The sequence below is a fragment of the Terrapene carolina genome, unplaced genomic scaffold (assembly GCF_002925995.2).
Source record: "Terrapene carolina triunguis isolate 2854851 unplaced genomic scaffold, T_m_triunguis-2.0 Scaffold246, whole genome shotgun sequence".
NCBI lineage: Eukaryota > Metazoa > Chordata > Testudines > Emydidae > Terrapene > Terrapene triunguis.
The window spans coordinates 218453-246035 of record NW_020664597.1 but is presented as its reverse complement, the minus strand read 5'-3'; the positions used below and the strand labels follow the sequence as shown (position 1 = coordinate 246035).

General features: G+C 47.2%; 1 protein-coding gene across 1 annotated transcript; it reads left to right on the top strand.

The window, feature by feature from the left end:
* Positions 1-3260: 3260 nt before the first annotated feature.
* On the top strand, positions 3261-25833 carry LOC112125508 (verrucotoxin subunit beta-like). Its single transcript, XM_024223912.1, has 3 exons — positions 3261-3360; positions 13249-15267; positions 25634-25833. Exons 1-3 carry the CDS (start codon positions 3261-3263, stop codon positions 25831-25833), a joined length of 2319 nt encoding a protein of 772 aa, XP_024079680.1.
* The last annotated feature ends 1750 nt before the right edge of the window (positions 25834-27583 follow it).

Genomic DNA, 27583 nt, shown 5'->3' with positions numbered 1-27583 from the left:
GTTGGGACCCACGTTATTGGTCTAATTGATTCGGGCTGTGGGAAGACTCTTGTCCGCCAGGCGCTCCTCCTGGGGAGGTACGGATTCAGTGTATACATGGAGTTGTGAAACCGTACCCCAAGGTTCAGGTCCCGATCATGGTGAACGGAGCAACTCAGTTAATGAACGTGGCAGTGGCCCCATCCCTTGCCTATCTGGTTATTCTGGGCCACGACTGGCCAGACTTCGTGGAGGTGCTCCGATCCCTACTCCTGGAAGAGGCATTTGAGGGAGCTCCCCCTGAGACAGAAACAGACCCCGATGCGAGGGCCGACCGCAGTGTTGCCCCAGTTCTCAGATCCGGGCAGGACGGCCGGGAGATGGAGGGCCCCCCTTTGGACATTGTGGACTTTAGCCGAGGTCGGTGCCGCAACACCCACGCCCTCCTCCTGAGTCGGGAGGATGTGCAGAAATTGCTCAAGGATGACCTGTTCCGTCACCTCGGCTGCTGTTCGACACTCAGGTTGTAGCCACCGACAAGCTGCGTCCTTTAATTCCTGGGCCACGGCCCGGGGCCAGGCGCCCGGTGGGTAAACTTTTCCCCGAAACCATCGCCGAAATGTCTCGGGGGTGATGTCGAAGGCATCCAAGATAGCCGCTTTCACTTGAGCATAAACGCGGGCGTCATCATCTGGGAGCCCCCGGTAAGCCTTTTGAGCGGGCCCCGTCACATAGGGGGCGAGGAGGGTCGCCCATTGGTCCGGTGCCCAACCGTCCACTGCAGCAACCTGCTCGAAGGTCACCAAATAGGCCTCCGGGTCATCCTCAGGCCCCATCTTGGCCAGATGGATTGGTGGAGAAGCGGGGGTTGGCATAGCCGCCCCCCACCCCGGTTGAGCCCCACCAGGGCCTGGCCACAGGGTGGCAAGTTGCTGGAAGCCTTGGTTTTGTTGTTCGCGGTGCTGGGCCCCTAAGGTTTCAAGTAACTGCTGCTGGTGGGTGCCCAGCTGCTGTATGAGTTGTTGCCGCTGCTGCTGCTGACTCGGCCAGGAGCTTGATAAGCCTCTCCATCCTAGGGGGCTTCAGAGGCCTCCTCGCTCTAACCCCTTCCGGCAGGGATAGGGGTCACTGCTCGTATACTCCACCACTTGTGACCTCTGTCGGTTGACCCACCGAGCCGCTAGGGGTGGTAGGGAGCTACTGCCTCACTGGCCGGCCTGGGTCACGCCTCTGCCACTGGGGAATTAGCAGCGGGAAGGGCACTGGCAAGAGCCTCTAGCGTGCCCCTCAGGCAGGGGAGTGCCGGCAAGAGCCTGTAGCGCTGTCGGGGTTCTGCTCCCCGAGGCGGGTTGGCCGGGGTAGGTGAACACAGGCCCACCCAACTCCACTGCGTTCCAGCCCAGGGCCCTGACAGTGGCGGGGCGAGGATCCCGGCACTGGGTCAGCGGGGTCCTTCCGCAGCACGCTGACCGAATAGACTCACTGCACTGTGCAGTTCTGTCCCTGGGCTACTTCCTACTCAGTCGCTCGAGTGAGTCCCTCCGGTCCCTCCAGCTCCTCCGGGTACTCGGCTGCTGGCAGCTCCAGCTCCCCCTCTGCCTCAGGCTCCTCCAGATCCTCCAGGTACTTGGCAGCGGGCAGCCCTGGTAGCCCCAGTCCTTCCTCCAGATCAGGTTTCCCCTGGTCCAGGGCCTCCTCTGCCGTGGCAGCAGGGTCTGAAGGGAGCAGCCAGCAGCCAGCGTCTGCCTCCCTCCCTGGTGCTGCCTTGACTGGGCTAAGGGCCCCGCCCTTTGTACTTCCTGTCCCACCCCTCCCCTTCCGGGGGTGGAGTGAGCTTGGCCTGGCCCCGCCCACTCAGACTGAGAGAGTGGCCCTTTACCCTCAGGTTCGGAGGGCAGCCACCCTGTGTGACGTTATGAGTGTGATATAATATCTCATTGAAAGATGACAGTGCCAGAAAGAGTTAATTAACTCATCGACTGACCTGACCAGAGACTGGTTAGGAAGATCTGTAAATGACTAGAGCTTTGAAATGCAAGTCTGCATTGTTAGAGGTAGAAGGGGAGATGTTTGCTCAGGTGTTGTGATGTAAGCAAAGAAGTCTTGTCTATTGCTATAGCTTTAATTCAAAGACCAAAGAAGGAATATTAACATTTATGATGATACTTGAGGGAAATAGTATTATTGTCTCTATGTCTCTGTGAAGGTTGTGGTAACCTGTATCTGAACTGTTTAATGGATAAAATAAATTGCCAGGATGTTGGGGAGAAGGAGAGTTAAGCCTATTGTTTTCTCAGGCCAAAAGGCTGCTGGAAATGTATAAGAACCCTGGGACATGATCCTGCTTCATCTCAGATCTGCTTTGGGTTTCAAGAGGGGGAAACCTTAAGCCACAAGGATTGAGATCCCCAGTCACTGACTGGAGTCACCCTGAATACGGACATTGGACTATAACCCCTGGACTATTTCTAAAAGGACTTTTTGCAACTACAAGCTCATCTCTCATATGTATCTGAACCTCAAGAATTGAATTCAAGTCTGTATGTCAATAAGAATTGGCTATAAGCGTGTATTTTGGGTAAGATCTAAGTTATAATTGGACCTGGGTATGTGGCTGATCCTTTGGGGTTGGAAGAACCTTTTCTTCTATATGATGAGAGAAGATTTTCAGGAATCATCACCATATCTGACGTGTGTCTGGATGGAGGCCTGAGGCTGGGCACTTTAAGGGAACTGCGTTGTTTGCACTTCTGAGTAACCAGTGAGGTAATACAGAAGCTGTTCTGTGCTGGTTTGGTTAGTACTGGAATATCCACCAGCTTTTTGGGGTTTGTCTGCCCCGTTTTGTTTGCAGTTCACCCTGATTGAGTGACCTCAGCTGGCTCCCACGGGCAGCACCGTCACACCCTGGTTCCCTACAACCACATTACCAGCACTTCTGTTCCTGGCTGCTTGGCTTTGGGCTGCTTCTGTCTGTCTGTGTTTCAGCTTGGGCCACGTGGCTCAGCTTCTGCTCAAGCTTTTCCATGTGCCTGTGTTTTGGGTGCTACTGCTGTCGTTTCAGCCACCGATTACGTGGCTTTTTTACATTTACCCCGAACACAAAGTGGTGGTTACACCTGACTCATAACAACAAGGTAGAACCCAACACGTAACAGTATCAAGCAGAAACTCATAGGGGACAAAAGCCAAATAGGGCAATCATGAATCAGAGATCACATTGTTTGTGTAACTGTGCTGCTGGTGTGTTTTAGGACTGGATTGATCTCTCACCTACCACCATGGCTTACTCTGGAGCTTCAACAATTGAGATGCCGGCCCTGGGCCGCCCTCTGCGTCTGGGGATGCTGTACGACTGCCGCAGCGACACGCTAATACCAGGTACGGTTAGAGCTGCACCAAACACACTTGTATTTGTTTGTTGTAGTTTATGGACCTCTTGCCAACTTACCTACCCTGCGGGACCCTTTCAACATAACACCTGCTTCACTCTTTGCCTCTTTACGATGTCGTCAGTTGTGAGAGTGGGAAGTGACTGGTTAGATCTAAAACCAAGACATTTAGTGATAAATGAATGAAATGTTTAAAGAGTCCTTAGAAAAAAGCATTTCCCAGAAACTTACTAGGCAATAAGTTCAACTGCTTAGATAAAACCTACATGTTAATTTGAGAGAAGCACTAAGAGCAGTTTGAGAAATGTTCAAACAAGCCGTTCATTTCGTCTTAGGTAACATGAAACTGCCTTCAAGCAGCAAAGCAGGATGGCCAGTGGTCCCAGTTCTTGCTCACTGGTGTGGGGAAAAATAACATTTCCGTAACCCGTTCCGCAGTCCTCCTGTGCTCTCTATTCTGGCTGTAATGGGTACTAAGTCTGAGGGGAAAGATGGTCCAGGAGGGAGCTGCTCAGGATCTCAGGAGACACGTGTGACCTTGGGCTAGTCACTTAATCTTTCTGGGCCTCAGGTCTCCATCTGTAAAAACAGAATAATGATACTTCTCCACCTTACAGGGGTGTTGTGAGAATAAATAGATAGAAGTGCCTACGTCATCAACCCCTTCCCTGCCTAGTTTAGTTTAGATCTTATTATATTATAAAACTATTCTAATCTTAGATTATCATAATATTATTATTCTCTATTTCTAACTCCCCAACCCCTCCAAACCAATAAGCACTTCTCCTTAACAAGACCAACAAAACAAATTTGGAGTTTCTTAGCCAAGCCAATTTAGGCCAAAGATGAACTAAAGAAGTTGGGGGAAATTTTTTATAAAAGAACTTCAGGTAAAATTTTCAGAAACTAATTCTGTTTGGTAACAAACTTCCAAGAAAAAAATTGCCCTGGGATGAGATGTTGTATGGGAAATGTATTTAATATCTGCAGTGCAGTTAGGCTTAGAGGCTCCAGGGAAGGACCAGAACTTATTTGTGTTAGACGCTCTACAAGCATGCAGTGAATAGAGACTCCCTGCCCTAGAGAGCTCACATTCTAGGAATGTGACAAAACACAACATGGGGAAGAAACAGGCAAAAGTGGACTGGGTAACTTGAAAACAAACATTTTATTATTAATGATTATTGTTCTGGTTGTAGTAGAGCCTAGAGGGCCCAGCCCCACTGCACTAGCACTGCACACACACAACAAAACATTCTGTGCTTCAGAACTCACAATCCAAGTATAAGACAAAAAACAGGAGGTGAATACAGGATATGAGGCGAACGAGATACCAACGAGATGGCTTGGTTCACTGTTGGCCTGGCTATTTCTGGGAAACTGGCTTGAAACTCAGATTTATGATGGGACGCTAGATCGAGCCTCAACTACGGAGCAACTGAACTGCTGCTCCATTGACAGAATGGAAGCACAGCACAACAGGAGGAGGATTGGGCCCATTACTCTAGTTCAGTGGTTCTCAAACTTATTTAATCAGCCCCTCCTTCTTTGTGTCTGTGGTCATTTCCGCCTCCCCTGCCTACAAGTACATATACCGCTACCTACGCTGAAGGCAGAGCGGAGAGCAATGGCTGCCCAGCTCTGAAGGCAGAGTGAAGTGTAGTAGCGGCTGCTGGCTGGGTACCGAGCTCTGAGTGATGGGGTGATGAAGGCTGACCTCATGAGTGATGAAGGCTGACCTTTCCTTGGCTGGGTCATCTAGCGGCACTTGCCAGTACCCCTTAGTTAAGTCTAAGGTGGAGGTGAACTGGGCCTGTCCCAGTTTCTCCAATAGCTCATCTGTATATGACATTGGATAGTTCTCTGGGCGAGTTACAGCATTTAGTTTACCGTAGTGTAACGATGCGGCCTCTGGCGGGACACTACTGAGAGTATCAATTCAGGACAAATTGCTTTGAGCAGGGCAGTCACAGCCCCAGGTGGGGGTTCTTTGCTATTAAGGCACATCAAACCAGCCAGACAGAGAGGACTTCGGTCTCACCCCACTGACTAACCAGAAGTCATACAAGCAATTCCCTCAAATACTCCAGTTCCCTTGTATCACCACCAGCACCACTCATTATGGGGATGAATGGTTATGAAAACCAACACCCCAGTAAAAGAAAAAAGGTTCTCTCGATCCCAAAGGACCAAGCCCCAGACCCAGGTCAATATACAAATCAGATTTTACCCACAAATCACACTGTTGCCAATCCTTTAGAATCTAAAATCTAAATGTTTATTCATAAAAAGAAAGAAATATAGATAAGAGCTAAAATTGGTCAAAATAATCAATTACATACAGCAATGGCAAAGTTCTTGGTTCAGGCTTGTAGCAGTGATGGAATAAACTGCAGGTTTAAATCAAGTCTCTGGAGTACATCCACAGATTTGGATGGGTCATTCAGTCCTTTGTTTAGAGCTTCTGTTTGTAGCAAAGTTCCTCCAGAGGTAAGAAGCAGGATTGAAAACAAGATGGAGAAAATGCAGCTGCCTTTTATAGTCTCTTGCCATGCGGCCTGTGCTTCCTTTGTTCCAAAGACAAGCTATCCAGCACATGGCATGGAAAAACCTCAGAGTTCTATCCATAGGCATGTCCCTGCATGCCTTGCTGAGTCACAAGGTGTATCTGCCTTCTCTCAATGGGTCAATTGTATAGCTGATGGTTCTTAATGGTCCATCAAGCAGGGTAGGCAGTGCTGATGCCAAATTGTCACCCAGAAGCGTAGCACAAGTTTGAAATACAGACAGTATAGAGCCAATACTTATAACTTTAAATACAAAAAAGATACATGCATACAGATAGCATAATCATAACCAGCAAATCATAACCTTACTTGATCTCCTTTGTACAAGACTTGGTGCCACTATATGACCTTGGTTGCAACAATGATCTATACGGTCACAGCTTGTGTCAATAACATCACAGGTAGTCCACGCAAAAGTGGATTTCCCCATCTGATTTGGGAACCAGAACCACTGGAGAGGCTCATGCACTCTCAGAGGGGCTGATTACACCCATCTGTAACATGTCCTTGATCTCCCTTACTATTGCGGTTTTGGCTTGAGGAGCCACCCGGTAAGGTTGGGCTCTAATTGGGCGAGCATCACCTGTGTCAATGGAGTGGTATGTCCATTCTGTCCGTCCTGGGGTGGCTGAAAACATTGGCACGAAGCTGGTGCACAGCTCCTGGATTTCCTGTCGCTTGCTTATGCCCAAGGATTATGGAAAGGCTCACCTCTTCTACGTCACCGTTGCTTTTTCCTTCATAGTGGACTCCTTCAGGCCACTCAGCGTCGTCTCTCTCCTGGGCTATAAACTGGAGAACTTTGATTTCTCGGAAATAAAAGGTCTTTAGAAAATTAACATGGTACACTTTAGGCTTTAGGTTTGAGGTGGGGGATGCTATGAGATAGTTAACAGCTCCCAGGCACTCTTGGACCATAAATGGCCCTTCCCACGATGCTTCCATCTTATTGGCCTGGAGCGCCTTCAGGACCATGACTTGGTCACCTACTCTGAAGGAACGCTCTCTGGCATGTTTATCATACCAGGCCTTTTGCTCTTGTTGAGCATCCTGTAGGTTTTCTTGAGCAAGGACTATAGAGTCTTTGAGGGTGTTTTGCAGGTTGGTTACAAAATCCAAAATGTTAGTTCCTGGAGGAGATGTAACCCCCTCCCATTGCTGCTTCACCAACTGTAATGGCCCCTTAACTTCGTGGCCATAAATGAGTTCAAAGGGTGAAAACCCCAAACTGGGATGTGGTACAGCCCTGTAGGCAAAGAGCAACTGCTGCAACACTAGGTCCCAATCATTGGAGTGCTCATTCATGAATTTACGTATCATGGCCCCCAAAATCCCATTAAACTTCTCCACTAGGCCATTTGTTTGATGGTGGTCAGGGGTGGCAACCAAGTGGTTCACCCCATGAGCTTCCCAAAGATGTTTCATGGTCCTTGCCCGAAAATTAGTTCCCGAATCCATAAGGATGTCTGAGGGCCAACCTACCCTGGCAAAAATGTATGCAAATGCCTGGCTCACGTGTTTAGCCCTGGTGTTGCTTACAGCTACTGCTTCCGACCATCGGGTGGCAAAATCCATGAAAGTCAGTATGTACTGCTTTCCTCTGGGTGTCTTCTTAGGGAAAGGACCCAGAATATCCACAGCTACTCGCTGAAATGGAACCGCAATTATGGGGAGTGGCTGGAGAGGGGCCTTGACCTGGTCTTGGGGCTTTCCCACCCTCTGGCAAACCTCAAAAGACCGAACATAGGTAGAAATGTCCTTGCCCATTCCCTCCCAGTGGAATGACTTCCCCAAAGGATCCTTTGTCCTGTTCACCCCAGCATGGCCACTAGGGTGATCGTGGGCTAAGCTCAAGAGCTTTTCCTTATACTTAGTTAGAACTACCAACTGTCTCTGAGGTACCTGGAGAAGGAGTGTTAGGGCTACCTGGTTGACCCAGCTTAGCCTTTTCCAGCTCTAAGCACTTTGCTTCCACCTCCAAGCATTTCTCCTCTGCTTCCAAGTGCTTCATCTCTAGGAAGAAATTCCTGTCTTCTGCAGTTAGAACTCGGACTGAGTTAAGGGCATCCCTGCATCCTGGCAACGGGATCTTGGGTTGGTGGGAGGGCTGACCTTTCACCACCTGGGAAGTCTTCGGTCCCCCATCCCCTCCCTGCATTTCTGTCATGGAGCAGGATGTCTGGGCTTGATCTGGCTTTGTCTTCTCCCTGGTGTTTGGCTTCGGGAAGATTGGTTGCTTTAGGGTTTTGGAGCCCGACTGCAACCTCATGCACAGGCTGCCCTATTCTACCCTAGCTATTTCATTGCCACGAAGCTAGAAAAGAAAAAAAATAACTGCTTGTTGGACTCCCTGGCTTTGCAGGCTGATCCCTTTATGTGCCTGTTCCCCCTCAGGCAGCAAAGAAAAGAAAAGAGAGAAAAAAAACCCTCCCTGGCTTTGCAGGCTGCCAAAAAGAAAAACGTGTCCTTTTAAAATCCTGAGGTCGGTGCTTCTGGTTCAAAATGATCCCACCTCTACCACCATGTCAAGGCTAATTCCCCACTCTGGCATGTCGAGTGCATAAGGTGGGTGCCTGCAAGGACTCTAAAAATTAATACTGGCCACTTCAGGCTTGTATTAAACTCCCAAGGTTACAGCTTTTCTCTGACCTTGGATGGGTAGATGCTGCCACCACCCAAGTGCAAAAACCCCTTTGAGAACCCAGAAAGACGCACTTGGGAATTCCTTCCTGTGGGATACGCTCAAGTCCTTTCACCCCCCCCCCCCCCCCCGCCCCCACCCCGGGGAAGAGCTGAGAAAAAAACAAAGGAAATCAGCTGTTGCCACCAGCTAATTAAACAACATGTGCACAAACCTCTTAGGACACACAAATCCAATCCTGTTCTTAAAAAAAGTAAATTTTATTAAAAACAAAAGAAAGAAAATACATCTGGGAACGCAGGCTATTGCTAGATTTTAAAAGAGCAAATGCAAGAATTAAGCACCAAAAATATCTTTCTTAAGGTACGGTTACAAACAAAACAAAAGCACCTGGGGTTAGCACAGAGGAGTCCACAAGCCATAAAGAAAGAAAAGGGATAAACCTAATCGTATCTTCCTAGACATTTCCTGATCTACGTACATATCTGAGGGTTTCAAGTGAGTAGTTTCTAGATACGATTTGATGATTTTTTTCATACCTGGCCCCAAGCTTCTTACAGCAGAGTTCTGCCCTTTCCCCTCGCTCCTGGAGAACAACCACAGACAGACAAAAGAGGAGTCTTGTTCCAATTTAAAAAAGTTCTAGCCTTCCCATTGGCTCTCCTGGCCAGGTGCCCACTCACTTCTTTTAACCCTTTACAGTAAAGCAAGTAGAGAACAGCTACTAAGAGGGAATTTATAGCTAACTGGCTGTCTGGGTCCATAAAAAGGAGCTACCCCCCACCCCTTTCATTTATCACAGGGGAACTACACAAAAATGAGGAGGTTAGTTAAACAGAAATTAAAAAATACAGCACCAAAAGTGAGCAAGCTATGTGGAAACTTTTTAAAGACACCATAATAGAGACTCAAATTAAATGTATACCCCAAATTAAAAAACACAGTAAGAGAACCAAAAAAGTGCCACTGTGGCTAAACAACAAAGAAAAGAAGCGATTAGAGGCAAAAAGGCATCCTTTAAAAAGGGGCAGGGCCGGTGCAACCACTAGGCAAACGAGGCGGCCGCCTTGGGCTCCAAGATTTGGGGGCGCCAAAAAGCGGTGCCCCACATTTTTTTTTTAGACTCCCAGCACAGCGGCGGGCTGCAGCAGGGACAGGGCAGGGTTTGCCTTGCGGGGCTCGGAGGATGCTGTGCAGGGAGTGGGTTCTGCTCACGGTTCCAGCGGGGCAGCCCGGGGAGCAGGGAGAACCCAGGGGTGAATCTGGGCGCTCCAACCAAACCATTACATGCTTTCTGCTGTTTCCTGAGCTGCAGCTGGTAGGAGCTGGGCCCCATGTGCACCTCGGTGCCGCCCACGGGCCGAGTCAGCGCCCACGGAGCCCGGTCGTACATGCCGGCTGGCCCTGCAACTTGAGACCCAGTGCTGGTCGGGGGCTGCAGTCACCATGGACACCGTGGGGCCCAACACGCCGGGCCGGCCCGAAGAACCGTCCACACCCCCTGCACAGCCTGCCCGCACTCGGCCACCCGCCCTGCAGACAGCGCTCCCTTCTCCCCCCAGACCCTTCCCCCTGCAACCCGCCCCGCAGCGCTCCCCTCTCCACCCACAGAACCTTCCCCTTAGAACGTACCTCTACGGGTGTCCTGTGGAACCGCGGGCCCCGCTGCCTCCCTCTACAGTGCCGCACATCACTGCTCACCAGTGCCCCCCCTGCCAGCCCAGAGCCGCCGCCCCCCCCGAGCCCCCAATATCTGTGCTCTGATCCCCAAAACAGTCATTTCCAGATCCATGGTGGGCGGGGGGGGAGGCAGGAGGGTCTCTAGCCACGTGGAGGTGACCCAAGGCCATTTATTTTCATTAAATATGTAGACTAAATAATGAAATTAATAAATTTTCAAGCCAAATATGTATTAATTCTAATGAACAATGCCACATTATGCAGTATTTATTTTTGAAAGTTGACAATAAGCGATGCTCTGGGGGGAGGGGAGGAGGAAGGGGAGGGAGGGCACTAGGAAACTTGTGGAAGTTTCACCTAGGGCACAAAATATCCTTGCACTGGCCCTGAAAAAGGGAAGTTAAATCCTAGTGAGGAAAATAGAAAGGAGCATAAACTCTGGCAAGTGAAGTGTAAAAATATAATTAGGAAGGCCAAAAAAGAATTTGAAGAACAGGTAGCCAAAGCCTCAAAAAGTAACAGCAACTTTTTTTCTTTATGTACATCAGAAGCAGGAAGCCTGCTAAACAACCAGTGGGGCCACTGGATGATTGAGATGCTAAAGGAGCACTTAAGGACGATAAGGCCATTGCGGAGTAACTAAATGAATTCTTTGCATCGGTCTTCACAACTTAGGATGTGAGGGAGATTCCCAAACCTGAGCCATTCTTTTTAGGTGACAAATCTGAGGATCTGTTCCTGGTTGAGGTGACATTAGAGGAGGCTTTGGAACAAATTGATAAACTAAACAGTAATAAGTCACCAGGACCAGCTGGTATTCACTCAAGAGTTCTGAAGGAACTCAAATGTGAAATTGCAGATCTACTAGCGGTGGTATTGAATCTATCATTTAAATCAGCTTCTGTACCAGATGACTAGACAATAGCTAATGTGACACCAATTTTCTAAAAAGGGCTCCAGAGGTGACCCTGGCAATTACAGGCCTCTAAGCCTGACTTCAGTACCGGGCAAACTGGTCGAAACTATAGTAAAGAACAGAATTATGAGCCACATAGATGAACATGATTTGGTGGGGAAGAGTCAACAAGGTTTTTATAAAGGGAAATCATGCCTCACCAATCTACTAGAATTCTTTGAGCGGGTCAACAAGCATGTGGACAAGGGGGATCCAGTGGATATAGTGTACTTAGATTTTCAGAAAGCCTGGGACAAGGTCCCTCACCAAAGGCTCTTAAGCAAGGTAAGCTGTCATGAGATAAGAGGGAAGGTCGTCTCGTGGATCAGTAACTTGTAAAAAGATAGGAAACAAAGGGTAGGAATAAATGGTCAGTTTTCAGAATGGAGAGAGGTAAATAGTGGTGGGAAAATTTGCAGTTGATACAAAACTACTCAAGATAGTTAAGTCCAAATCAGACTGTGAAGAGCTACAAAGGGATCTCACAAAACTAGGTGAGTGGGCAACAAAATGGCAGATGAAATTCAATATTGGTAAATGCAAAGTAATTCATAGATTCGTAGATTCTAGGACTGGAAGGGACCTCGAGAGGTCATCGAGTCCAGTCCCCTGCCTGCATGGGGACCAAATACTGTCTAGACCATCCCTGATAATGCACATTGGAAAACAAAATCTCAACTATACATATAAAATGATGGGGTCTAAATTAGCTGTTACCACTCAAGAAAGAGATCTTGGAGTCATTAAGAATAATTCTCTGAAAATATCCACTCAATGTACAGCGGCAGTCAAAAAAGCGAACAGAACGTTGGGAATCATTACGAAAGGGATAGATAATAAGACAGAAAATATCATATTGTCTCTATATAAATCCATGGTATCCCCACATCTTGAATACTGTGTGCAGATGTGGTCGCCCCACCTCAAAAAAAGATATATTGGACTTGAAAAAGGTTCAGAAAAGGGCAACAAAAATGATTAGGGGTATGGAATGGCTTTCATATGAGGAGAGATTAATAAGACTGGGACTTTTCAGCTTGGAAAAGAGACGACTAAGGGAGGGATATGATTGATGTCTATAAAATCATGACTGGTGTGGAGAAAGTAAATAAGGAAATATTATTTTCACCTTCTCATAACACAAGAACTAGGGTTCACCAAATTAAATTAATAAGCATCAGGCTTAAGACAAACAAAAGGAAGTATTTTTTTTCCACACAACACACAGTCAACCAGTGGAACTCCTTGCCAGAGGATGTTGTGAAGGCCAAGACTATCACAGAGTTCAAAAAAGAACTAGATAAGTTCATGGAGGATAGGTCCATCAATGGCTATTATCCAGGGTGGGCAGGGATGGTGTCCCTAGCCTCTGTTTGCCAGAAGCTGGGAATGAGCGACAGGGGATGGATCACTTGGTGATTACCTGTTCTGTTCTTTCCCTCTGGGGCGCCTGGCATTGGCCACTGTCGGAAGACAGGATACTGGGCTAGATGGACCTTTGGCCTGACCAATACGGCCGTTCTTATGTTCTTATTATTCTGTAAACTGGTGGGGCAGTGTACCTGGCATTGCAAATCTCTTGCTAATCCTGATATGATATTATACTTGCACATGGAGACCATGGTGATCAGGGCCTTAATTATTACTGTTTGTGTGGCAGTAATAATTAAGCCCCCATGGGCACCAATCCAGGATCATGGCCTCATTACTAGTCACTGTCTGTATACACAGTATAAAATGGCAGCTCCTGCTCCAAAGAGCTTAAAATCTAGATTGTGATGAAGTGAGACAAACGGAGGAGGAGAGAATGAGGTAACAGTGAAGCTAGCACATTACTAGACAGAGAGCAAGATAGATAGATGGAGACTCAAGTGAAGGGTCAGATGACAGGGCACATTGATTTGAGCCCTCAGTGCTAATGTTCTTTTGCTCATGGTGTCTCTTTAATAGGAGGCAACTTTATTAAATGAAATTGCAACAATTTCTTATCCTCTCCCGTGATCACTGACTATGTGCTTGTGTGGAATTTTCCAGGTATCACTTTATGGGGCATTGAGACCCTTAAGAGAGATGTGGAGACAATGCCAAAGCACAAGACTGAATTCCAGATCATTGCGTCTGACACTATTGAAGATAAGGCCTCAGCTCTTAGTCTGTCTGGATCCCTGAAGGCCAGTCTCCTGGGGGGGATGGTGGAAGTAGGTGGATCTGCAGCATTTTTAAATGATACAAAGAAATCAAAAAATCACGCTCGAGTTGCTCTCCACTACTCAGTGACAAACAAGTTTGAGCACCTGACTATGAGCCAGTTGGGGACTGAGAACATCTCTTATCCTGCTGTGTTTGACCAAGGCACGGCCACCCATGTGGTCACAGCTGTGCTGTATGGGGCTCAGGCTTTCTTTGTGTTTGATCGGGAAGTTTCTTCATCAGAGAGTATGCAAGAGATAGAGGGGGAAATGAAACTGATGGTGGAAAAGATCCCAAAGGTTTCTGGCGGAGCAGAGATGTCTGGGGAAAAGGGTCATGAAGAAGAAGAAAAAATTGAAAATTTCAGTTGCACATTTTATGGCGATTTTGCTCTGGAGAACAATCCGGTTACTTACCAAGATGCCATGGGAGTTTACTCCACTCTCCCGAAGCGGCTTGGCGTCTCTGGTGAAAACGCTGTACCGGTGCGAGTCTGGCTGTACCCACTGAGCAAGCTGGACTCCAGAGCTGCCCAGCTAGTGCGTGAGATCAGCGCGGTGCTGGTTTATGATGCTCAAAGTGCCATGGAGCACCTGACTGAGTGCGACGTCCGGTGCAACGACATGGTGAAGGACAGAACGGCTACAACCTTCCCCGAGATCCAGAGGAAAATCCAGCAATTCAGAGATCTGTGTAAACAGCACAGACAGACCTTCCAAAAAGAGCTAGCTAGAACCCTGCCCTCTATCCGTGGAGGCGGAGCAGAGGAAGGGGCCCTGGTGGAGATTTTAACCAACAAGGAGCAATCGCCATTTGGTACCCACCGACTCAATGAATTTCTGGAGAAGAAAGAGGAGGAAATGAATTTTGTCAATTCCTACCTGGCTGAGCTAGAGAAGGTGGAAGTCGTATCCTCCAGGAGTGAGCTACAACGAATAGTTCTCAGCTCCAGGCATGAGTTTGTTGTCTCTCTTGCACTCACTTCATTGCATAATGAGGAATCCTATTTATCAGAATTAAACCTATCGTTGAGGAGACAATTTATGAAGAAAACTCATGATCCAGCATTAGCCAGTTCTGCCTGTGAGACACCAAAATCCAAACTGTGGTTTGAGGATGAAGAGGTAAGAAAAGAAGCACGACAAGCTGTAAAATCCTTCTCTGACTTTGCTCGTGTCAATAAATCTCATGGGAAGATTCGGTTCATTGTGGCCTCTGTTCCAGACAAGGACAATCCAGGAGCTTCAATTTACCTGTATGAAAACAGAGAGCTGATCAGCACCAGCTTTGAGCCTCCATCAAAGCCTCTTCCTCCCCTGATTGATGGAATCAGACATGACCGTGTGCAGCTCACGTTTAACCCAGCAGCCTATGGCAGGGCTGCGATATCCGGCTATCGGGCAGAGTACAGAACTGTAGGGCAGGAGAACTGGACGGCTGTGACTGTAAATAACACACAAGAGACATTCACAGTAACAGGGCTACGTGCAAACACCGAGTACCAGTTCCGATACGCTGCAGTGAGCAAACCAGGGCTCAGCGAGAGCAGCGACGTGAGTGATCCTGTGAACACTCTCCCTACCAGCCCTCCTGGGAAGCCTGTAATAACTGCTGTAGATTCATCAGCCATCGCGCTCACCTGGGAGTGTCCAACTGTGGTTGGAGAAGGAGTCATTATAAGGGAGTATGAAGTGAAATATAAAGAGGAATCCAGAGATATGAGTCATGAAGGGAAAGACGAATGGATAGAACAAAGAACAGGAGAGAAAACAGAATTCTGTAACATTGATGAACTAAGGCCTCAGACACCCTACAGATTCCGAGTGTCGGCTGTGTGTGAGGATGAGAATCTGAGTGCTCCAAGTGAGGAGATTTCCATTTCAACAATAAAGGTAAGAGAAAATGTAAATAAATCTAAATAGTCTCCCCCTAAACTTGCCTTCCCATTAGACAAATAAGCTTTAGCAAGCAGTCTCCATTAGACACAAATGGGATCTATCTCAATGAATCTGATCCCCAGGGTACTTTGGGGAGACAGAGCCCACAGATAATCACTATTTAGTGCCTGGACCAACTGGATCAGGTAACATTCATCTATAGGAATAGTCTGAAATATCGTGGGTGCATAATGTCAGTGTGACTTCATTCAAACTGGGTCTGGAGATAACAAATAAAACCAAGACAGAGTTGGGCTCCTGCAGTGACTGGATGACTCAGGGAACACGTAAGTGTCTATGGTTATTTCAGCACTGGGTCACCTATCCAGACCTGTCTCATTTTAGAACCTCATGGCTGTTTCAGGGGCAGACTGGCTTATCTCCCCGCAAATGTCCTGTTTACCTTTATAGGTGCTTGTCCCCTCCACATGCAAATGGAAGCCTCCCCTTGAAGTGCTGCCATCTGGAATTCCCATATACACATGTCAGTGGGGTCAGAATGAGCTCCCCACTGACATCTAGCAGTAAGCTGTGGGAAAAGTCTTCAGGAACACACCATGTTTGCATAGACACGCCTGCTCTGCCTAGGAATTCAGCAGAAGGAACTGCTTTGCCAAAGTGATCAATTTTGGCTGGTGTCGGGTTACAATTCACTTTAGTATTGAGTGCAGCGGTGATTAAATGTTGTTATCCTGATTGTATGAGTAAAGGGCAGCAGAACTCTGCTTAGACTGCCCTGATTAAAGTGACAGTAGAGAAAATGGTGGGGCAGCAGCGTACAGTGACGGAATGAATAACAGCGCAGTGCGGGAAGCGGTGCAGTGTGAATGGTGGGAACTGTGAGCCAGATGTGGTGGTGGCAGCAGCACCTGAGGCATTACTGACGACACCCAGGGGTGGGGGGTGTGAACTCACACGAACACACCTCTGAACTCTGGGTCTTCGCTGACGAAGGACAGCAGCTGTGTGTGGGTGCTAAAGGAACATTTGTTTGTCAGACTTTCACACTGCAAGGTGAGAAATGGAGGCAAAGGACACTGCCCAACATATTCTGGGGTGGGTGTTTGCTCATGGTCAAACACCACAGCCACTGGTTAATTACCCTCGCTGTTAAAAATGTACGTCTTATTTCCAGTCTGAATTTGTCTAGCTTCAACTTCCAGCTATTGGATGGTGTTCTACCTCTCTCTGCCAGATTGAAGAGCCCATTATCAGATATTTGTTACCATGTAAGTACTTACAGACTGTGAGCAAGTTACCCCTTAAGCTTCTCCTAGGTGACTAAATAGATTGAACTCCTTGAGTCTGTCATTATAAGGCACATTTTCTAATCCTTTAATCACTCTCATGGCTCTTCTTTTGAATGCTCTCCAATTTATCAACATCCTTCTTGAATTGTGCGCACCAGACCTGGACACTGGCACAACCGCTGTTGGAATACAGTGCCACATATGGAGGTAAAATAACCACTCTACTCCTACTTGAGATTCCCCTGTTTATGCATGTGACTGTGATGTACTGAGGACTTTTGGAATTGCAAGCTGTCACTTTAAGAACGGGGAGGGGAAGGGGGAAGGGAGGGGGACAGGTTCCCTGGTTCTGCTTGCAGGCTAGGAGGGGGCTCCTTAGCAAAGCATGCAAGTTGCAACAGCTAGTTTAAAGCAAGGTGAAGTGAATTGTGCCTCGCTGCCTATGGGAACAGCCTGCTTTCTCTCTCTACTTTTGGCTTATCGTGTGCTTTGAATGCTAAGAAGTAGATAAAAACATAAGTTTAACATCTTTGTGTGTATATTGTTAACACACCACTAACCACTACAGGCAGATGCAGTTTAAAGTTGAAAAGTCTTAAAACAAAATGTTTTGGTTCAGTTTTCCCAATGGGAAAAGAAAAAAAATCTGCAAAAATCAAAATTTTACACAGCAAATTTTGATTTTGCCAAAACATTGTTTTCTGTTGAAAAGTCATCTTGACAGAAGATTCTCAGCCAGCTCTGTCTGCAACCATCAGGGTACAAACTTAAATTTTTAAAAACATTAAAGCTGAGGTTCCCATGTAATCCCGTCAGTTCATGATCTGGAGATTTGTGATAAAATCTCCAGGGTAGGCAAGGCTGAATGTTCCTTGCATCTTTCATTCATAGAATCATAGAATCATAGAATATCAGGGTTGGAAGGGACCTCAGGAGGTCATCTAGTCCAACCCCCTGCTCAAAGCAGGACCTAATCCCAACTAAATCATCCCAGCCAGGGCTTTGTCAAGCCTGACCTTAAAAACCTCTAAGGAAGGAGATTCCACCACCTCCCTAGGTAACACATTCCAGTGCTTCACCACCCTCCTAGTGAAAAAGTTTTTCCTAATATCCAATCTAAACCTCCCACTCTGCAACTTGAGACCATTACTCCTTGTTCTGTCATCTGGTACCACTGAGAACAGTCTAGATCCAACCTCTTTGGAACCCCCCTTTCAGGTAGTTGAAAGCAGCTATCAAATCCCCCCTCATTCTTCTCTTCTGCAGACTAAACAATCCCAGTTCCCTCAGCCTCTCCTCATAAGTCATGTGCTCCAGACCCCTAATCAGTTTTGTTGCCCTCCACTGGACTCTTTCCAATTTTTCCACATCCTTCTTGTAGTGTGGGGCCCAAAACTGGACACAGTACTCCAGATGAGGCCTCACCAATGTCGAATAGAGGGGAATGATCACGTCCCTCGATCTGCTGGCAATGCCCCTACTTATACAGCCCAAAATACCGTTAGCCTTCTTGGAAACAAGGGCACACTGTTGACTCATATCCAGCTTCTCATCCATCGTAATCCCTAGGTTCTTTTCTGCAGAACTGCTGCCTAGCCACTCGGTTCCTAGTCTGTAACAGTGAATGGGATTCTTCCGTCCTCAGTGCAGGACTCTGCACTTGTCCTTGTTGAACCTCATCAGGTTTCTTTTGGCCCAAACCTCTAATTTGTCTAGGTCCCTCTGTATCCTATCCCTACCCTCCAGCATATCTACCACTCCTCCCAGTTTAGTGTCATCTGCAAACTTGCTGAGAGTGCAGTCCACGCCATCCTCCAGATCATTAATGAAGATATTGAACAAAACCAGCCCCAGGACCGACCCCTGGGGCACTCCACTTGAAACCGGCTGCCAACTAAACATGGAGCCGTTGATCACTACCCATTGAGCCCGACGATCTAGCCAGCTTTCTATCCACCTTATAGTCCATTCATCCAGCCCATACTTCTTTAACTTGCTGGCAAGAATACTGTGGGAGACTGTATCAAAAGCTTTGCTAAAGTCAAGGAATAACATGTCAACTGCTTTCCCCTCATCCACAGAGCCAGTTATCTCATCATAGAAGGCAATTAGGTTAGTCAGGCATGACTTGCCCTTGGTGAATCCATGCTGACTGTTCCTGATCACTTTCCTCTCCTCTAAGTGCTTCAGAATTGATTCCTTGAGGACCTGCTCCATGATTTTTCCAGGGACTGAGGTGCGGCTGACTGGCCTGTAGTTCCCCGGATCCTCCTTCTTCCCTTTTTTAAAGATGGGCACTACATTAGCCTTTTTCCAGTCAGCCGGGAGCTCCCCCGATCGCCATGAGTTTTCAAAGATAATGGCCATCCCCAGTCCATCCCCACCCAGGCTATTGCGATGTGCCAGTGACAATCTAACACATAATGTGCAGTGACTAATGTAGGGCTGCTTGGTAGTTGCTGCTTACAGGCCCTTAGTTATTGAGCCCTCGCTGAAGAATAATCCGTAGCTCTTTCAAGGCACAGTTCTGTGCACACTCTCAGATTCCATGTCTCATTTACTTGACATTTTCTACATGAAGTGTGACCCCTTCTGCCAGGTGGAGTCGGCAGCAACAAGGCCCGGGTTCAATATCTAGAGGTTCCTCTTAACAAGGCAACACAGAACCGACTTGAGTCCCAGGCAGTCATCTGAGAAAATTGAACATCATCCCTGGATGCCTCTGAGAGGCAATACTTCCCCACTCACAAGCACTGAGTCTGTGTACAACAAATAAAACTTAATAAAAAGGGGGAAAGAAACCAGTATTAATTTTGGAAAACACCAAAACCATGATTCAATAGCATGTGACCAGGAGCAAACTCCCACCCCGGAGCACACTGGACAGTGACCTTTGCCTCCATTTCTCCCCTTGTGGTGTGAAAGTCTGATAAAAAAATGTTCCTTTAGTACCCCACTCCCCTCTCCTTCCACAACACCCCATTTACAGCTGCTGCCCTTAGTCACCGAAGACCCAGAGTTCAGAGGTGCGTTCACATGAGTTCACCTCTGTGACACCCTCATATCCTTCATGGACATATTACTGGGATATGAAAATGGCATAACTAAGGTATGCTTTATGCAAGATAACCGATATAAAGTATCATTGGAAAGGTTGTGATTTACTGAATATCATTATCCAATTTGTACGCATGTATCATTTTTGTATCTGAAGTTACGAATATTGACTATGTATCTGTATTTCACCTATGCTACTTTGGGTGACACCCACTGCTAACATTTCAGGTACAACAATGGAAAAGCCAGACTGGGCTGGTGGCCCATCACTGAGGACCATGGATTGTGAAAAGGCTTGTCCTTCCTACAGTCGCTCCATACTGTCACTGACTCATGGCCACTATGATACTACAGAGTCAGGTGACCTGGTCACCTGATATTAAACTCCATTTTGGACTGCTGAACTTTTCCACTGGGAGGTGCGGGAATCCAACAAAGGATTCCTGCCTTATGTAAAGCCCATATAAGGTGGGGGAGGAAAACAATCAAAGTTTTCAGTTCATTTCTCCTCTGCCTCCCCACCCAAAGAGACACTGAAAAACATCTGGAAATAAGAACTGGTGGCGGGGTGGGAGAACTTCTTGACCCAGGCTGGAAACATATCTGGCCTGTGAAGGAATCTACCTAAAACAACATTTAGGGTGAGCAATTACTAGTTGTAACCAATTTCTTTAGTGAATCAAGCTTAGTTTGCATACTTTGTTTTATTTGCTTAGTAATCTGCTGAGGGGAGGGATAGCTCAGTGGTTTGAGCATTGGCCTGCTAAACTCAGGGTTGTGAGTTCAATCCTTGAGGGGGCCACTTAGGGATCTGGGGCAAAATCAGTATTTGGTCTTGCTAGTGAAGGCAGGGGGCTGGACTTGATGACCTTTCAAGGTCCCTTCCAGTTCTAGGAGATAGGATATCTCCATTAATTTATTTATTTGTTCTATTTGCTAGCTCTTTAACCACTTAAAATCCTCCTTTTGTAGTTAATAAACTTATTTCTTGTTTATAATATAACCCAGTTTATGTAATTTCTAATGGGGGGCAAGAAGTTGTGCATATCTCCCTCCACATTGAGGGAGGGGACAAATTTCATAAAACTTTTCGGTTTCTACCCCTTAAAGGGAGTGGGCACTGGAGTGCTGGGTCAAGCCCTTAAGGCTGAATCTTTCCAGAGCAGGTCTCTGTCTCTCTGTGCAGCTGGGTGTGCCCCTGCCTGTGTGCTTGGCTGGTAGAGGCTTGTGAGCCTAGCCCAGTATGGCCAGCTAAAGGGGAGGCAGGCTGGCAGAATAGGCTGACTCAGTGGCTTCCTAGCACTTCAGGTGGCACCCCAAAGGGTGCAAGCCCATCACAACCTCCCACCCTGGGGTGAGGGTAACATCGGGCAATGTCTGAGCCGCTGCAGCCACTGTTTACTCTGCCATTGCTGCCTGCTGCCGCTGTCGTTCGCTCTGCCATTGGCTTCTGTGCATTCATTCACTCCACCACCACTGGCTGCCGCTGCCTCTGCCTCTTCTTCTCTGCTACCACCTGCCTCTCTACTGGAACCGCTGTGATGCCACATTCTGAAGTTATAAGGAGAGATTAATAAGACTGGGTCTGTTCAGCTTGAAAAGAGAGGTCTAAGGGGAGATATGATAGAGGTCTGTAAAATCATGACTGGTGTGGAGAAAGTAGATAAGGAAGTGTTAGTGTTATTTACCCCTTTACATAACACAAGAACTAGGGGTCACCAAATGAAATGCATAGGCAGCAGGTTTAAAACAAACACAAGGAAGTATTTCTTCACACAATGCACAGTCAACCTGTGGAACTCCTTGCCAGAGGATGTTGAAGGCCAAGATTATAACAGGGTTCAAAAAAGAACTAGATAAATTCATGGAAGATAGGTCCATCAATGGCTATTAGCCAGGACGGGCAGGGATGGTGTCCCTAGCCTATTGTTTGCTAGAAACTGGGAATGGGCGACAGAGAATGGATCACTTGATGATTCCCTGTTCTGTTCATTCCCTCTGGGGCACCTGGCACTGGTCACTGTCGGAAGACAGGATACTGGGACCTTTGATCTGACCCACTATGGCTGTTCTTATGAGGTTCCGTCACTTAATCCGGATCTTGGTGATTTCATCTCTCGGTGATTTCAGTGGGGAACCTCACTGCTAGTGCAGGCTGGGCCAGTCTCTTTCACTGCCACACTGTCCTGCACCCGGACTAAGGCTTATCACCTAGACCTGGTTGTGACGGGTTTGGTCACAGAGCCCCCTTTGAGACTGTCACCTGATGTGCTGAAATTATCTCTGAGCCCATTTTCCCTGCCAGCCTGGGCCTCCAGAACTCTGTCTTGTTGAGCCAGACACGGTAGCCTGCTGCAACACAAACCCAGGGTCTGGGCCACGCCCCCAAAGCTGCCGATCTAAACTGAAAACAGCTCAGCAGGATACCTGTTTCCAGCACTCAGACACCCAGCTCCCAATGGGATCCAAACCCCAAGTAAATCCGTTTTACTCTGTATAAAGCTTATTCGGGGTAAAATGATACCTGTTCGCCCTCTATATCACTGAAAGAGAGATATGCACAACTCTTTGCCCCCACCCTCCCCAGGTAACAATTACTACACTATGTTTATTAATAAACAAAAGTGATTTTATTAAGTATAAAAAGTAGGATTTAAATGGTTTTAAGTAGTAATAGACAGAACAAAAACAACAAGGAGTCTTGTGGCACCTTAAAGACTAACAAATTTATTAGAGCATAAGCTTTCATGGGCTTCAGCCCACTTCTTCAGATGCAGAAGTGCAAGCTGGAGTTTGGCAGGTGAATAAATATATACTTACAGAGATGGGTGTGAAGAATTACTATGCAGAGGACCAGTGCTAACGAGGTCAATACAATCAGGGGGGATGTGGCCCATTATTAACTGTTGATGAGAAGTTGTGAATACCAAAAGAGGGAGAAAATCTTTTGTAGTGAGCCAGCCATTCCCAGTCTTTATTCAGGCCAAGTGTGATACAATCAAACTTGCAAATGTATTCCAACTCAGCAGTTTCACGGACAAGTCTGTTTTTGAAGTATTTTTTAAGTATGGCAACTTTCAAGTTTGTCACTGAGTGTCCAGGGAGATTAAAATGCTCTTCCACTGGTTTTTGAATGTTCCCTTCCATGATTTGTGTCCATTTATTCTTTTGTGTAGAGAAAATCCGGCTTGGCCAATGTGCATGGCAGAGGGGCATTGTTGGCACATGATGGTATATACCACATTAGTGGATGTGCAGGTGAATGAGCCCCTTATGGTGTAGCTGATGTGGTTAGGTCCTGTGATCGTGTCACTTGAGTAGATATGTGGACACAGTTGGTAACAGGGTTTGTTGCAAGGGATGGTTCCTGGGTTGGTGTTTCTGTTGTGTGGTGTGTGGTTGCTGGTGAGTATTTGCCTCAGGTTGGGGGGCTGTCTGTAAGCGAGGATTAGTCTGTCTCCCAAGGTTTGTGAGAGTGAGGGATCGTCATTCAGGATAGGTTATAGGTCCTTGATGATGTTCTGGAGAGACTTTAGTTGGGGGCTTTAGGTGATGGCTAGTGGCATTCTGTTATTTTCTTTGTTGGACCTGTCCTGTAGTAGGTGACTTCTGGGTACTCTTCTGGCTCTGTCAATCTGTTTCCTCACTTCAGCAGGTGGGTATTGTAGTTTTAAGAATGCTTGAAAGAGATCCTGAAGGTGTCTGTCCCTGTCTGAGGGATTGGAGCAAATGTGGTTGTATCTTAGGGCTTGGCTGTAGACGATGGATCGTGTGGTGTGGTCTGGATGAAAGCTGGAGGCATGTAGGTAAGTATAGTGGTCGGTAGGTTTCCAGTATAGGATGGAGTTTGTGTTCATCATTTATTTCGAGTATAGGGTGGAGTTTGTGTCCATTATTTATTTATTTATTGTAGAGTCCAGGAAATGGATCTCTTGTGTGGACTGGTCCAGGCTGAGGTTAATGGTGGGGTGGAAATTGTTGAAGTCCCGGTGGAATTCTTCAAGGGCCTCCTTCCCGTGGATTCAGATGATGAAGATGTCGTCAATGTAGTGCAAGTAGAGGAGAGGCACTTGAGTATGAGAGATGAGGAAAGGTTGTTCTAAGTCTGCCATAAAAATGTTGGCATACTGTGGGGCCATGCGGGTACCCATAGCAGTGCCGCTGACTTGCAGGTATAAATCGTCCCCAAATCTGAAATGGTGGTGGGTGAGGACAAAGTCACAAAGCTCAGCCACCAGGTTTGCCGTGACATTATCAAGGATACTGTTCCTGACAGCTTGTAGTTCATCCTCGTGTGGAATGTTGGTGTAGAGAGCTTCCACATCCATGGGGGCCAGGATGGTGTTGTCTGGAACAAAGTAAGTCACAAAGGAAAATAAAACAAAACATACAAGGCTAAGCTTAATTACACTCAGAAATCAGTTACAAATGTTAACTTCTCACCCCAGTTGTTACTTCAGGGAAAATCCTTCTCAGGTCAGATGCCTTTTCTGACCTGGGTCCAGCCTGTTCTCTCCTACCCCTGTCATTACAGTTCTTTTGTTTTTCAGATGCTTTTAGGCATCTCTGTGGGGTGGGGAAGCCATCTCTTAAACCAGCTCAAGACTCTCATTGTTTGCTTCCCCCTCTTTATATAGAACTTCCCTAAGGCAGGAAACCTTTGTTTGGAATTCCACCCCCCCTCTGGAAAAGTACCAGCTTCAAGATGGTTTTCAGTATCAGGTGACATGGTCACATGTCACTGTAAGACCCCACTCTCCATCCTTCCTGGGTTGGCCCACATGTACACAGGAAGGCTTGCAGGCAAACAGGATGTCATGAATACAGGGGAAAAGGTAGCAACTTTATGTATGCCAGCCCATTCAGTTAGCTATAAAGACCTTCTTAGCTGTTGTTCTGAATTGCTTAACCTGTAAAGGGTTAACTGTTTCCCTGAAGATGCTTGGAAGAAAAAAAAACAAGGTTGGAGTTGGCAGAGAGCCGAGACCCAATGAAAATCAAAGATACATTCAAATTGGGAGAAACAGTTTCCTTTTCTCAGCAGTCTTTGGTTTTGGTCTGTGTCTTCTCTCTTGGAACTGAAAGGAAGCCAGCAGGTGCAAGATCTCCTAAATCCATACCTGGAATAATCATCTGAAACCACAGAAATGTGAGTAGGGTAAAAAAGGTTTAGATAGATGTGATTGGGTTATTTGTTTGTTGGGCTTGTGTATTCTCTGTGCTGGCATAGGATTTTTTTTTCACCTTTTTCCCCCCATATTTTTCTTTTGATAACCAAAGCTGAGCCCAGAGAGGAATTCTCTGTGTGTGTTAAATTCTAGCACTCTGCAAAATCTACTACCATTGTGATTTTTTCAGATGTGGTTCTCTATTTTGTTCTTATAATAAAATTTACCTTTTTTTAAAGAATCCTTTGATTCCAAACTCCTTAAAACAAAGGGTTTGTCTGTGCTCACTTTGCTAAGACAACTGCTTGTTTTTTTTTATTCGCAAGTCTCCCCAGGAAAGGGGATGAAGGACTTGGGTGGATATTTTGGGGGATAGGGATTCCAAGTGACCCTTCCCTGAATATTTTGCATAAATCACTTGGTGGTGGCAGCGATACCTGTCCAAGGCAGAGGACTCTGTAACTTGGAGGAGTTTTAACCTAAGCTAGTAGAATATAAGCTTAGGGGGTCTTTCATGAGGGCCCCCACCTTCTGCACTTGAAGTGCCAGAGTGGGGAATTTTAGCCTTGGCATGGTGGCAGCGAGGTGGGATCATTTTTTAACCAAGAGCACAGTTTAAAAGGACATTTTTTTCCTATGGCTGATTGCAGCTGGAGGTTTTGTTCTTTTGCCTGGAGGCATGCAAAAGGAAGCGTGAAAAGCCAGAGAAGGTTTTTTTCCTTTCTTTTCTTTGCTGCCTGAGGGGAAACAGGCACGCAAAGGCTTCAGCTTGCAAAGCCAGAGAGGTAAACACAAACAGTTTTTTCTTTCTTTCTAGCTCTCGGGCTAGGCTATAGTAAGGGCAGGAAGGTTAGCAAAATGACTGAAAGTGACGTCCAAAAGAAATTGGAATTAGCCAGACTGGAGACTGAAGAGAAAAAGAAGGAACATGAAAGAGCCCTGGAATTAAAGGAGAAAGAATGGGAGGCTCAAAGAGTTGTTCACAAGAGAGCCCTGGAGCTGAAACGGCTGGAATAAGACAATGCACTGGCTATACTGCAATGGAAGAAACAGAATCATAGAATCATAGAATATCAGGGTTGGAAGGGACCTCAGGAGGTATCTAGTCCAACCCCCTGCTCAAAGCAGGACCAATCCCCAACTAAATCATCCCAGCCACGGCTTTGTCAAGCCTGACCTTAAAAACCTCTAAGGAAGGAGATTCCACCACCTCCCTAGGTAACCCATTCCAGTGCTTCACCACCCTCCTAGTGAAATAGTGTTTCCTAATATCCAACCTAGACCTCCCCCACTGCAACTTGAGACCATTACTCCTTGTTCTATCATCTGCCACCACTGAGAACAGCCGAGCTCCATCCTCTTTGGAACCTCCCTTCAGGTAGTTGAAAGCAGCTATCAATCCTAATGTAGGAGGATCCAACTCTCCAAATAGCCACCAGTGGTAGTGGTTGTGCCCAGCATATGAGCAGTCTATTGAAATCGCCGAATATTTCATCACCTTTGAGAGACTGTGTACCATCCACTCTATTCCTGATAATCCCAGAAGATGACTACTTTGGTTGCAAAATTGACTGGAAGAGATCTGGACATATTCATTAAGATGCCTATCGGTGAATGTAGCGGGGTGATCACCCTGCTCCTGCCCGGAGGGGTTAAAAACAGCCCAGGAGAGGGCTGTGGCTGGGAGCAAGCAGTTCCCAGGCTGACTGGGGAAGCAGGCTCAGTTGTGGCCACGCCCCAATCAGGGCTTAGCTGGCCCTTATAAGAGGGCAGTGGGCCAGGAGCAGAGAGTCTTCTCTAGCTGTGGAGGGACAAGGGCCTGGCTGCTGGGGAGCGTACCAGAGCACCTGAGGTGGAGCAGGGCTGGGGGAAGGCCAGAGGAGCTGGGGAGCTCTGGCCTGGAAACCCCCCAGGCTGCAGGCCTAGTGCAAGGCCAAATAGGTACTGGGGTAGCAGGGGGCAGCCCAAGGGTAGGCGGAGGCAGCAGGTCCAAACCCCCTTTGCCTGCAATGAGTGGCGTTTACACTGCACTCTGCCCCAGGAAACAGGGGCTAGTTGATGACTGGCAGTGGCCATAGACTGAGGTGAGGTGGGGAAAGTGGGTGGGGGTTCCCCTGGTTGGGGGGAGACCCCGAGAGTGGGGATAATGCCAGGGGGCAGCACCCCGGCTTGAAAGGGGCACCGGGGTCCAGGAGGGACTCGGGGCCCAGTGACAAGTGGGACACAGGCCTGCAGAGGGCGCTCTGGAGCTGGAAACCGCTAATTCCCTGGGTAACCAGCAGGAGGCGCCGCAGCAGTGAGTCTCGCACCGTCACAGTAAAGCTTCTGACTATGGTAAATTTAAGGATTTGGTTTTGAAACAATTTCAAATTACACCTGAAACTTACAGAGTAAGCTTTAGAACCCTTAAGAGAGGGACTGGACTAATGTGACTTATGTAAACCAGATGAAGGATCTGTTAGATAAATGGGTCAAAGGAAGGGGTGTAACTAGCTTTGAAGGGATGTGTGATTTGGTTGTACAGGAGCGATTCCTGACTATGTCCAATGATGATGTAAAACAGTGTTTATGGGATAAGAAGAGGGACTCAGCAGAAAGTCTTGCTTCTTATGCTGATCAATACGAGCAGTCCCAGACCGTCAGAGAAGCGGGGCAAATTGGAATGAGACGGGTGGAGGTAGCAGAGAGGAACAACCCTGGTCGCAGTTTGGGCGGATACCAGTAGGGACGCCCCAAACCAATACCCTACCACCGGGGGCAGCCCAAG